The sequence below is a fragment of the Quercus robur genome, chromosome 2 (assembly GCF_932294415.1).
Source record: "Quercus robur chromosome 2, dhQueRobu3.1, whole genome shotgun sequence".
Classification (NCBI taxonomy): domain Eukaryota; kingdom Viridiplantae; phylum Streptophyta; class Magnoliopsida; order Fagales; family Fagaceae; genus Quercus; species Quercus robur.
The window spans coordinates 2,532,150-2,546,616 of record NC_065535.1 but is presented as its reverse complement, the minus strand read 5'-3'; the positions used below and the strand labels follow the sequence as shown (position 1 = coordinate 2,546,616).

Below are 14,467 nucleotides of genomic sequence, written 5' to 3'. Positions count from 1 at the left end.
AACACTTTCTCTCTCGCACAGAAATTACTATTATGTCAAATTAACACACAACGAACCCACGTACATATATATATATATATATATATATATATTTTTTTTTTTTTTCTCTCTCCTAAATTTGACAAGACTAGGAAAACTTGTTCATCCAGGTTAAGAGTCCGAAAAGATAAAAAAAATGTACTTTTTTTTTTTTTTGGTATTTTAATTTCCAGGAAGATGCCTAATTATTAAAGTTCTTGCTATTGCCTTGCTCTTTTTGCTGTATAGTTTAATTGTTGCGGGTTTCTTCGTAAATTCCACAAATTCGATTCCTTTTCCTTTTTCTTTTCTATTTATTTTTATGGCAAAAAAGGGAATTATTTTTAATAACCTTATCTGAACAATGGATTTTCAAATTTTCTATTTTATGTATTTTTTTAATTCTCTAGTGGGCAAGAGTCTTGTAATTTATAGTGACAATAATAACCCCTCTAATTAGTATTTACCAAATGATGTCATCACCTTTATTTCTGAATATTAAGAAATTACAATTTTCTCCCCAAACAATCAAACATTTAAAAGGCATTCAAGCATTCTTTTGGCTACAACAAAATCTCATAACATTTTTATAAAAATATTGTAGACATATCATTTCTCATAAGCTAATACATCAGCTAAACAAAAGTCAAAAAAAAAAAAAAAATTACACTAGGACTCATATTCACAGCTAAAAATAATATTGTTGTGAGATTTTGTTGTATTTATATTTCATAAAATTTTTATATATCAAATGGTTTCACTGGCACATATTATTTATACCTGATTTTTAAAAAAAATGACAAAAAATAAATCTAAACTCCAAACTACCTGATTTAAAAAAATGACAAAAAAATAACACTAAACTCCATATTATCAAAATAATATACACTTTTACGTTGGAAAATGATTCCTATTACTTGAGATGTCATAGTTATTAAAGAAACAATATGAATTTACTTCTCAGACATATAAAATTATCAATACTATTATTCAAAATTTCCAATAACTTGCATTCATATTTAAGCCCCAAAATGCAAACCTTTGTAAAGTAGGAGTGTACATCCAACCCATCAATCCAACAAAAATGGTCTAACTTGACGTAACTTTGGAATATGATTTGAGAATATTAGGATAATTGTATTAATTTATTGAAGAAGGGGACTCAACCCACCTACCTAATTATTCCAACTTGACCTGAGTTGTGTTGTTCTCTACAAATTTGATGGGTTTGGTTGGGTTAATTTGAAGAACTCTCCAGCTTGATACATGCAAACCCCCTTGTTTGTGAGTATGTAATTTGATTTACTTGCAATTATTTACCAAATAGTAATCTTGTGGGCCATGTTTAGATGACAGGATGGGCTTGGTGGCCTAGGCCTGTGACCCCGAAACAGCACCCTTGAGTCTTTAGTAGGATTCATAGAATTGCTGTCATTGTTATTGTGGTGGGGTTTGGGTTGGGTGTTTGCGTTTACAAACGTGCGTTGTTGTTGTTGTTGTTGTTGTTGTTTTTTTTTTTTTTTTTTTTTTTTAAGCCGTGGTTATTGACTTTAACAAAATTTACTATTTATAAACAGTGTATATACTGTTCACGTATTTAAAAATATTAAAAATGGGTCTCACAGCACTATTCACACATTTAAAAATTATTTTCCTACAGTATTTTCAGTTTTCAGTTTCAGCAACAATAAGTTCAATCCAAACGGACCCGTATCTTCTTTCTCTCTTTTTTTTTTTTTTAATAATTTTTAAAAATAACTAAATTTTTTTGAGATTAGATTAGATTCTAATTAGCTAAAATGAAAAAAAAAAAAAAAAAGTCTTTTATTGACAAATAAGTAATCAAGGTTCGAATCCCACTATATCATATCTATTAAAAATATTGGTTGAGATCCAAGATAGTTAAGTTTATATTGAAAAACTTTTACAACATAATCAGTGATGAAAGATAAATTAGAACAATTTTCTAGCCGCTTACATGATGGATATTCGGTCAAGAACTCGTTCATCCTATGTTTTCTCAAGATCAAGATATGTCGGGTTCCAAACTGCCTCAATTAATAAGAAGATTTTGGAAAAATAAAGGAATTGAAATGTAAGCAAAATGTACAGAAAAGATAATTGAATGACAGATAAAAAACTTTTGAATGAAGTCAATCAACTTATTTGCATTAATTGAGCTGTTGTGACAATTGATTTTGGGCCCCAAGCCTCATGAATAACTTGGAGATAGTTTTACACTAAAGATTACAAGAAAATTACAAGAAAATATGAGGAAACTAAAGGTTGGTTGAAACAAAGAACCACTCTTTAGACTCTGACAGTGAACCACTCCTTACAGCAAAGAAAGAACTGTCCTAAGAAATCCAATGGATTCTGAATCTTCAGACTTCAGAAGGTAACCCTACATTTATAATCATTACAATTTACGACTTGAAGATTCAGAATATTTTACTGTCGACCATGGCCCCTCTTCACTGAAGAAAGAACCCGGTTGAAATTTCATGAGTTGTTGTTCTCCATTATCATCGTTATTGGTATCAATAGGTTCGGTATTGACATTACCTGAAGTGTCGTTGCTATTGGTATTTGCATTGGCACTAGGGTCCCAATTCCACGGAGAAAGAAACGAATTATCAACTTTTAAGAACGATGTCAAACGCATGTAATGTTGCTTCTCTCTAGAAAGTTGAAGGGCCCGTTCTTGTATGACTGCATCATCAAAATGTTCTTTTGACGAGCAAGCCTGTTCTTGTTCTTGCGTTACAGCATCATCAGATTGTTTATTCGACGAGCAAGCCCGTTCTTGTTCTTGCATGACTGTACCTGAATGTTCTTTCGACGAGCAAGTCTGTTCCTGTTCTTGTATGACTGCATCATCAGAATGTTCTTTCGACGAGCAAGCCTGTTCTTGTTGCATGACTGCATCATCAGAATGTTCTTTTGACGAGCAAGCCTGTTCTTGTTCTTCTTGCATGACTGCATCATCAGAATGTTCTTTCGACGAGCAAGCCTGTTCTTGTTCTTCTTGCGTTAAAGCATCATCAGAATGTTTATTCGACGAGCAATCATCTTCTTGATCTTGCGTGACTGTATCTGAATGTTCTTTCGACGAGCAAGCCTGTTCTTGTTCTTCTTGCATGACTGCATCATCAGAATGTTCTTTCGACGAGCAAGCCTGTTCTTGTTCTTCTTGCGTTACAGCATCATCAGAATGTTTATTCGACGAGCAATCCTCTTCTTGATCTTGCGTGACTGTATCTGAATGTTCTTTCGACGAGCGAGCCTGTTCTTGTTCTTCTTGCATGACTGCATCATCTGAATGTTCTTTCGACGAGCAAGCCTGTTCTTGTTCTTCTTGCATGACTGCATCATCTAAATGTTTTTTTGGCGAGCCCACCATTAGATGAATTGGAAACGTAATCCGAGAAAAAAATCGCGCAGTTAATAGTTCGAAAACTCCATCATTGAGCTTCGTCATTGTGCGGCACAATTAATCAAAGCAATAAACTGTATTATATATTGTTTACGGATAGAGCTTGTGTTTGAGAGCAAACCAAAAGATGAGTAACATACACAACCCGTGTGTGTGTGTATATATATATTCTTTTAGGAGTTTTAACCAGACTACTAAAAGATAAAAAAAATGTACTAGTTTTTTTTTTGCATTCTAATTTCCATGTGGATAAGATAAAAGCCAACTATCACGGCTTTTCTATTGGACTTTAGATTATTGTGTTCAATGGGTTAGATTAGGTCCATATTGAGGGGATCTTGCGGAGATGGACTTGTAATTATTTAATGATATGGGCCCAATATATTTATGGTATGTTTGGAATGGATCGGAGGAAGATGCTTTATTAAAGTTCTTTGCTATTGCCTTGCTCTTTTTGCTGTATTTTGTCGCGGGTTTCTTCGTAAATTGTGTAAAGCCACAGCAGGCTTAGTGCAGCTGATGGTGGCTCTGCAGAAAGCACTCTGGTGGTGCAGCAATAGAGCACACGACCTGCAGCTGGTCTAAGGAAATTGAGCACACGACATGTAGTTTAGTAAGAGATGATTAGTGTCAATTCTGGTATGGTTGAGATGCCACGTGTCCTGTGATGATTAGTGATTAGAAATTCTGTTGTTCCAAAAGTATTTCCCGCTGAGTTAGAGTTTGTTAGGAAAGTTCTCATTTATAAATATCTCATTACTTGTAATCTTATTTGAGGGTGAATCAATAATACAATTCAGAGATACATTAAATTTAGACTTTTCTCTCTAAAATAGCTTGCTTTTCAAATTGCACAAATTCAATTCCTTTTCCTTTTCCTTTTTCTTTTCTTTTTATTTTTCTGACAAAAAAGAAAGAATTAGTATTTTTATAACCTTATATGAACAATGAATTTTCAATTTTGTCTAGTTTTTGAATCTCTAGTGGGAAAGAATCTTGTAATTTATAGCGGACAAAAGGAATATTAAGTGATGATGCACAGAAAATCAGTAGGCTGAATGCTCCGGGCTTCAATGGGCTAATGGTTGCTTGGAAGGCCTGAAAAGAAACAAACACAAGATTAAAGGTGACCGGGGTGAACCGGCCAAGAACCCTCCGATGCTTAAGTTAGTCTTTGTATTTTGGAAACTCAGGAATTCCCAACTTTTATGTAATAGTGAAAAAACCTCCCTCTTATCTTGCATGGATGAGTCTTTATATAGTAGGCCTTATAGCGGTTACTTGTTTAGTAACCGCCCCAATATTCATGGAGATTCCGAAGATTCAGACTCAACTCCCACAACCGCTATAGCAGTTAGAATAAGAAGTCTTATCTTCTATAACTGCCATAGCGATGAAGAAGATAAAATAGTAACGCGTGGTCTGAATTACAAGCTGGTGTAGACAAATCCATCTTCGGAATTTTTCCTAAGTGTTGGGAGACCGTCTAGGTCACTTCGTGAGCTAGACGACCCTTATGGTCTTGGATGACCTTTCCGGTCCTGGATGACCCTTCTGGTTGTGGACGACCCTTCTGGTCGTGGACGACCCTTCTGGTCTTGGACGACCTCCCTGGTCATGGACGACCTTTCTGGTCTTGGACGACCCTTTTGGTCTTGGACGACCTCTCTGGTCATGGACGACCTCTCTGGTCATGGACGACCCTTATGGTCTTGGACGACCATTCTGGTCTTGGACGACCATTCTGGTCTTGGATGACCTTCCGGGTCTTGGATGACCCGAACGACCTTCCGGGTCTTGGACGACCCTTCTGGTCTTGGACGACTCTTCTGGTCGTGGACGACCCTTCTGGTCTTGGACGACCTCCCTGGTCATGGACGACCTTTCTGGTCTTGGACGACCCTTGTGGTCTTGGACGACCCTTTTGGTCTTGGACGACCTCTCTGGTCATGGACGACCTCTCTGGTCTTGGACGACCCTTATGGTCTTGGACGACCATTCTGGTCTTGGACGACCTTCCGGGTCTTGGACGACCCTTCTGGTCTTGGACGACTCTTCTGGTCGTGGACGACCCTTCTGGTCTTGGACGACCTCCCTGGTCATGGACGACCTTTCTAGTCTTGGACGACCCTTTTGGTCTTGGACGACCTCTCTGGTCTTGGACGACCCTTATGGTCTTGGACGACCATTCTGGTCTTGGACGACCTTCCGGGTCTTGGACGACCCTTCTGGTCTTGGACGACCCTTCTGGTCTTGGACGACCTCCCTGGTCATGGACGACCTTTCTGGTCTTGGACGACCCTTGTGGTCTTGGACGACCCTTGTGGTCTTGGACGACCCTTTTGGTCTTGGACGACCAGAGGGACGACCTCTTTGGTCATGGACGACCTCTCTGGTCTTGGACGACCCTTATGGTCTTGGACGACCCTTCTGGTCTTAGACAACCCTTCTGGTCTTGGACGACTCTATGGACGAATTGGAGATGGTCCGATTTTTAGTTCACCATCAGTTGCCCCCTTTGTCCATGAGTTGTCTAAGTCACTGTAGCAAAATTCTTGTTCATTGTTCATTTTTGGCATGTGTCGATGTTTCATTAGTCAATTGGCATGCCACGTGGTGTCATTGTTGTTGTCGATTTTTGACACCTTAGATTGTGCTACATGTTATGATCTCATTGGTCAACGTATTATGTCGATTCGTTTACTGAGGAGATTGCCACATGTCAGCTTCTGGTTGGTCCACATCAACCCATTGACTTGGTGCCTATAAATTGGTACAATCTCTCTCTTGCCCTCTCATTTTTCTGATATTTTCCTCTGCCATCTTGTCCTGGAGCCTTGTCTAGTCATCCTTGTCCTTAGACTTTCGTTAGGTACTTCTTCTTTTTCTTCATCCTTAGGTTTGCCTTAGAAAATTCTGTATTTTTCCTATCATGTCTTCATCTAGTGGTAGTACTGTGAGAGCGATAGACGAGTATTAGGATGAGTCCAATGGAAGTAGCGGTAGCACCAAGAGTAGTAGTAGTAGCTTTAGTTCCCAAGACGAGCATTATTCGTCCGGGGCTCTTGGAGTTCCTTTGGAGGTCTTCCAGGAAGAGATGAGGCGGAGGGTAACTTCCAGTTCTAGAGCTAGCTCGTCAAAGAGGGCTGAATCATCCAAGACTCCTTCTTAAGACGAGTAGGAGAATGTCATCTATAGTTGATTAGGGGTCGTAGTTCTTCTAATAGGTTACGGAAGACGAAATTTTTCTTCGTCTTTGGAAATTGGGCTGGGGACCCAATTGATGTAAATAGAACTTTGTTCCCTCCTTTTACCAGTGCTTTAGGTCGTCTTCGTCCTAAGGGTATGTTTTCTTTGAAGTTACTTCATCTTTTCATTTGCTCTTTCCCTCATCTAAAAATTCTTCTCGTCCATGCAGTTGTTACTCGTCCACACTTAGACGACTATAGAAAAAGCTCGCAGTTATCTTGATAGGTCCTTCCATAATTTGGCAACGCTTCGTCGTCTTGAGCCCACTAAGGAGAATATCATTCACGAGGAGACCACTCATCGAAGTAAGAGTCGTCTTTCAAAATTTTTTATTTTTATTTTTTTAGTCGTCCAATTCTTCATGCTTTCTCCAGTATAGGACTAGTCACCATGAAGGAGAACAAGGGTAAGAATGTTGCCAATGGGATTGAGGAGGAAGTCCAAGTTCTCTAGGACAAACTAGTTCCTTTGGTCGTCTAGAGCCCCACCATCCAACCTCATGCTTGGAAGAGGAAGGGTATCTCCATTGATGTGGACCTTAGAAACCTTACTAGTTGTCGACATCTGAAGAAGGTCAGAACTAACAAGCCCCCTTCTATTACCCCCTCGTACAAGGCCCCCAAATCCAAAGATGCGATGGCATACCTGGACGGACTGGCTGTGAACTTGGTCTCTTCTGAAGTTCCTCCTTCAGCCATCCAGACTGAAGCTCTTCATCCTTTTGTTGGTAGACCTCCTCGCAAGACTCATCCTTCAACTCTTGTTGAGACTCCTCCTATCTTGGTGTTGGACGAAGGCCATGCATTTTCTTTGTTGATTTTTTTTTTTAGGAGAATTTTTAACTCTTCCTCGTCCATTCCTATGTCAGGCAATGGAAAAGTTTTATGCTACGTCCTAGCAGGCTAGGGAGTTGAGTGACGATGTTAAGGTTCTGGCAAAAAAGAACGAGTTGGAGGACGAGCTTCGTCTGAAAAAGGGAGAGAGGATCAGGCTTGGCGAGGAGCTTACTTGTCTTCTGGAAGTAGAGAGGGAGCTGGGGAATCAAGTTGAGGAGCTTAAGGAGACTCGTGTTGGTCACCATAAAGGAAAATGCCGAGTTATCCTCGTCCTTAGAGAAAGCAATGGACGAAGCAATCGAAGCCTTCAAAATGTCTGACGAGTTCACTAGGCGTCTGGACGAGCAATATGCTGCTGGCTACGAGGACTTTCACTTCGATGCTAAGGAAGCCTATCCTAAGATGGACTTTAATGTCTTCAAGGTTCCAATTTCTGCTGAGAGTTCTTTGCTTCAGACGAGCTCTGAGGATGTAAATATCATGGACGATGCCTCTACTGAGCCTTCCAAGGATGATCCAAAGTCTGGGGATGCTCTCAGTGGTTTATCAAAGTAATCTTCAATTTAACTTTGTTTTTATATATTGTTCATGGTGCCCTTTTTTCTTTTTTTTTTCTTTTTTTGGGGGGGCTTATTTTAAGTTTTATCTAATTACAGTCTTCTCGTCCAAATGTATGGATGTATGATAACAGATACAACTGCCTTTATTGGCATGTACAATTTAAGGGTTTTTGGATGATGGTCGTCTACTATTTTTATGTTTTATGAATGAATATTTACTTCCATTTTCATTCTTCATTTGGTGTTGAATATGTTATATGCTTTATGTATGAACGAATTTTCCCTTGTTTACATCGTCCATGTTATTTCTATGGTTTTTAGTGTGGTCCATCCACTTATAAGACATTTTATCTCCTCTTAACTATATGAACGAATTTCCTTTGTTTACATCGTCCATGTCGTTTTTTATGGTTTTCAAGTGTGGTCCGTCCACTCATGAAGGCATTTAGCTCGTTCATGTTAGAATAATTTTTTATGTTCAACACTTTTACCATTCTTTAAATTTTACAAGTATAACTTGTCTATGAATGGTATTTCTTTCGCTAGCTTTATTCGTCCATAGATTTGACTTATAGCTTGCATTATCCCTCATCCATAGGCTGGACGGTCCTTTACTCGTCTTTGGGCAAGATGTTGCCAGCATTTACTCGTCCAAAGATTGGACTGTTTAGCTGGTCAAATTCATCCATGGATTTTGAATATTTTTACGTGCATATTTTTCCTCGTCCATTGGTTAGACAAATATACCTTAGGTTTTACCTCGTCCATTAATTAGACGAATATACCTTAGGTTTATTTTTCTTTGCTTTATCCTTATTTTAAGGAAAGCTTGTAGACGTTACATCCCTGCGTCCAGAGATTTTACTCGTCTTGGGCTTTTAGCCTTCTTGTGGATTAGTTTGAATGAAAACAACATGAAATTTAGGAATTCACAACATTGTATACATTGGGAATCCAAACTGTATATATACAATATAAACATCGTCCACAAGCATGGCACATGCTTAGAAGCTAGTGCCTTTAGGGAATTAAAAATACTTATGTACAAATAGACTAAGTCCATGACTTCGTCCATCACAATTTCGTCCATAGACAGCGTAGAAGTTGGAAACTAATGCACTTTTTAGGGAATTAAAATATTAAAAACATATAGTACTAGCAATAAACATAAATAAAAATGAGGGAAGTAACACATAACTCCAACTTCGTTCACTGATACTATCTTCTTCGATGTTCAACATTCCAAGGGTGCTCTAGCTTTTGTCCGTCTACGGCTTCCAAGTAGTATGATCCTTGTCTTTTGCAATTGACAACCCTGTAGGGTCTGTCCCAGTTAGGCCCTAGTTTTCCATGAGCCGGGTTTTTGGTTGCCAAAGAGACCCTTTTAAGGACGAGGTCCTTAATGTTGAAACACCTAGGTTTCACCATTGCATCATATTGTCTAGCCATAAGATTTTTATATCTTGTTGTCCTCTGCTCTACATCCATCCTTACCTCGTCTATTAGATCGAGGTTAAGACAAAGTTGCTCTTCATTCTACTCGTCTGCCCCCCTCGTCCTTGGTGGTCGTCCAGAGAGTTGGACATTCTGCACCACCTTCAGGTATGTCTTTCTTGACTTGGAAGATTGCCCTGTTGAAGTTCCTCCTACAATAACTCTTATTTCTCCAAGTGAGGGCCGTGATGGTTCTTCTACCTTTCCTTTCAACTTCTCGTCTTTATGATCTCGTCCAAGAAAATTCCTCAACTTTCCATGCCTGATAAGATTCTCTATCTGCTACTTTAAGACATAGCACTCGTCTGTGTCATGCCCGTGGTCCCTGTGGAAGCGGCAATACTTGTTCTTATTGTGCTTATTAGGATCTCCCTTCATCTTCTCTAGCCACTTCAAGGATGGGTAATCCTTGATTTGCATAAGCACTTGATCAAGTGGAACATTCAAGAGTGTGTAGTGCTGACTCCTTCTTGAAGACAAACCTGCCTTCTTGTTGTTTTTCTTCTCTCCCATCCGGGCCTTCTTTGGACGAGAGCCTTGGTCAGGATGGCATGGGAGATCAGCTTCCATTCGCTCTGCTCTTTTCCTCTTCTTGGCAATGATTGCACCCTCTGCATTCATGAAGTTTTGGGCTGAATGGACGAGTTCAGCCATGGTTTGTGGTTCCTGATCATAAAGCTTATGGATGAATACATTCGAACTAACTCCATTGTGGAAGGCTACCAACAGCAACATGTCATCCATCTCGTCTACCATCAGGACTTCCCTGTTGAAGCGAGTGATGAAGGACCACAAGCTCTCATTTTCTCCTTGTTCTATAGTCAACAGGCTAGACTAGAAGCGTTTATGCCTTTGTCCTCCAATAAAGTTGTTGACGAACAACTTATTTAACTCCTCGAAAGAACCAACAGTATCCGGAGGTATTTTACTGATCCACACTCATGCTGGCCCCTTAAGGGTGGTTAGGAAGGCCCTACACACTATCTCATTTGGAACTCCTTGAAGATGCATTGTGGTCTTGAAGGTTGCAATGTGATCACACGAGTCACGTGTTCCATCATACGAATCCAAGGAAGGCATCTTGAACTTGGAAGGCAAGGGATAACTATTGATGGAAGCTATGAAAGGGGAATAATATTTTCTCCTTCTCTAACTTCTTGACTCTAAGCTTGCCCTCCTGCGCACCATTCATGACGTTGCCTCGTTTGGTTGATCTCCCGGGTCGGTTCTTGATTTTGACGCCATGGCGGCTGCCATGCACTGTATTTGTGGGACAGAAGGCGGTTGCATGATAGGTGCTGACTGGTGAGCATTGGGGTGGCTGGAAGCGTTCCCACTCTCCTGGTGGCCTGGACTAGTGGCCATTGACCTTGTCCGGACCATACAGCCTTTTGTCTAAGAAAGATAAATTGCAAAATACAAATTTAACTTCCCCACAGACGGCGCCAACTGATGATGCACAGAAAATCAGTAGGCTGAATGCTCCGGGCTTCAATGGGCTAATGGTTGCTTGGAAGGCCTGAAAAGAAACAAACACAAGATTAAAGGTGACCGGGGTGAACCGGCCAAGAACCCTCCGATGCTTAAGTTAGTCTTTGTATTTTGGAAACTCAGGAATTCCCAACTTTTATGTAATAGTGAAAAAACCTCCCTCTTATCTTGCATGGATGAGTCTTTATATAGTAGGCCTTATAGCGGTTACTTGTTTAGTAACCGCCCCAATATTCATGGAGATTCCGAAGATTCAGACTCAACTCCCACAACCGCTATAGCAGTTAGAATAAGAAGTCTTATCTTCTATAACTGCCATAGCGATGAAGAAGATAAAATAGTAACGCGTGGTCTGAATTACAAGCTGGTGTAGACAAATCCATCTTCGGAATTTTTCCTAAGTGTTGGGAGACCGTCTAGGTCACTTCGTGAGCTAGACGACCCTTATGGTCTTGGATGACCTTTCCGGTCCTGGATGACCCTTCTGGTTGTGGACGACCCTTCTGGTCGTGGACGACCCTTCTGGTCTTGGACGACCTCCCTGGTCATGGACGACCTTTCTGGTCTTGGACGACCCTTTTGGTCTTGGACGACCTCTCTGGTCATGGACGACCTCTCTGGTCATGGACGACCCTTATGGTCTTGGACGACCATTCTGGTCTTGGATGACCTTCCGGGTCTTGGATGACCCGAACGACCTTCCGGGTCTTGGACGACCCTTCTGGTCTTGGACGACTCTTCTGGTCGTGGACGACCCTTCTGGTCTTGGACGACCTCCCTGGTCATGGACGACCTTTCTGGTCTTGGACGACCCTTGTGGTCTTGGACGACCCTTTTGGTCTTGGACGACCTCTCTGGTCATGGACGACCTCTCTGGTCTTGGACGACCCTTATGGTCTTGGACGACCATTCTGGTCTTGGACGACCTTCCGGGTCTTGGACGACCCTTCTGGTCTTGGACGACTCTTCTGGTCGTGGACGACCCTTCTGGTCTTGGACGACCTCCCTGGTCATGGACGACCTTTCTAGTCTTGGACGACCCTTTTGGTCTTGGACGACCTCTCTGGTCTTGGACGACCCTTATGGTCTTGGACGACCATTCTGGTCTTGGACGACCTTCCGGGTCTTGGACGACCCTTCTGGTCTTGGACGACCTCCCTGGTCATGGACGACCTTTCTGGTCTTGGACGACCCTTGTGGTCTTGGACGACCCTTGTGGTCTTGGACGACCCTTTTGGTCTTGGACGACCAGAGGGACGACCTCTTTGGTCATGGACGACCTCTCTGGTCTTGGACGACCCTTATGGTCTTGGACGACCCTTCTGGTCTTATACAACCCTTCTGGTCTTGGACGACTCTATGGACGAATTGGAGATGGTCCGATTTTTAGTTCACCATCATTAAGAAATTACAATTTTCTTCCCAAACATTTAAAAGGAATTCAGGCACTTTTTTGGCTACAACAAAATCTCATAACATTTTCGTAATAAGCTAATATATCAGCTAACCAAAAGTCAAAATAAATAAATTAATAATAAAAAGATTACACTAGAACTCATCATAGCTAAAAATAATATTGTTGTGAGATTTTGTTGCATTTATATTTCATAAAATTTCTATATCTCAAATGGTTTCACAGGCAATACAGATTTATTTCTTAGACATATAAAATTATCAATATTATTATTCAAAATTTCTAATAACTTGCATTCATTTTTAGACTCCAAAATGCAAACCTTTGTAAATAGGGGTGTACATTCAACCCACCAATCTATCAAAATTGGTCCAACTCGATATAACTTTGGAATATGATTTGAGAATATTAGGATAATTGTATTAATTTATTGAAGAAGGGGACTCAACCCACCTACCTAATTATTCCAACCCAACCCGAGTTGTGTTGGTTTCTACAAATTTGATGGGTTTGGTTGGGTTAATTTAAAGAACCCTCCAACTTGATACATGCAAACCCTTGTTTGTGAGTATGTAATTTGATTAACTTGCAATTCTTTCCCAAGTAGTAATCTCGTGGGCCTTGTTTAGATGAAATAATGGGCTTGGCAGCCTAGGCCTATGACCCCGAAACAACACCTTTAAGTCCTTAGTAGGATTCAGAGAATTGCAGTCATTGTTATTGTCTCTTCTTTCTCTTTCTCTTTTTTATTTTTTTTTAAAACTAACTAAAATGGTTGGGATTAAGTAGATTCTAATTAGCTAAAATGGAAAAAAAAAAAGTTTTTTATTGACAAATAAGTAATCAAGGATTGAATCCCACTCTATCATATCTATTAAAAAATTTGGTTGAGATCCAAGATAGTAAAGTTTATATTGAAAAGCTTTTACAGCATATTTAGTGATGAAAGATAAATTAGAACAAAAGAACTTTTTCAATTTTCACTCAGCATGCTTACATGATGGATATTCAGTCAAGAACTCGTTTATCCGATGTTTTCTCAAGATAAAGATATGTCGGGTTCCAAACTGCCTCAATTAATAAGAAGATTTTGGCAAAATAAAGGAATTAAAATGTAAGCGAAATGTACAGAAAAGATAATCGAATGACAGATAAAAAAACTTTTGAATGAAATCAATCAACTTATTTGCATTAATTGAGTTGTTTTTACAATTGATTTTGAGCCCCAAGCCTCATGAATAACTTGGAGATAGTTTTACACTAAAGATTATATGAAATTGTAAGAAAAATATGAGGAAACTACTAGAGCCCAAGGTTGGTTGAAACAAAGAACCACCTTTTGGACTTTGACAGTGAACCACTCCTTATAGCAAAGAAAAACTGTCCTAAGAAATCCAATGGATTCTAAATCTTCAGACTTCAGAAGGTAAGCATATTGCTATCAATTGTATACCATATGGACATATATTGTAAAAACTTCTTGTAAAAAATGGAAGAAAATAAAAAGATGGTTATAATCTATATTTATATAATATTTAAAAGTTGAAGCATAATATTTATTGATTTCATGCTCAGTTTTGTCAATTCGGTCTATTTTGGTCCATTCAATTTATTTCAATCCATTTCAGTTTATTTAATCCAATTCAATCTATTTTGGTCCGTTTGGTCTATTTCAGTTCACTTTGGAGCTTTCTTGTCATGACAATAGAAGTAATACAATTTTATTTGTGTTTCTATACATTACATTTTATTTTATTGAGAAACTCTAGTTACTTGCTGAGATATATCATTCTTATTCTAGTTCTTCATAAAAGCCAAAAGTTAATAGCTTCTACTTAGCATTATTAGTTCTTTTGCAACCCCACACGATGAATGAACCAAGTTAAAAATTATATTGTTGTGGTCCTCCATTACTTGAAGTATTAATGTCATTGCTGGGGTCACAATATATATGCTGATGGGGATCAAC

General features: G+C 39.4%; 1 protein-coding gene across 1 annotated transcript; it reads right to left on the bottom strand.

Annotated features, from left to right (window-relative positions):
- Positions 1–2,437: 2,437 nt before the first annotated feature.
- On the bottom strand, positions 2,438–3,499 carry LOC126716176 (uncharacterized). Its single transcript, XM_050417207.1, has one exon. It carries the CDS (start codon positions 3,497–3,499, stop codon positions 2,438–2,440), a length of 1,062 nt encoding a protein of 353 aa, XP_050273164.1.
- Positions 3,500–14,467: the final 10,968 nt, after the last annotated feature.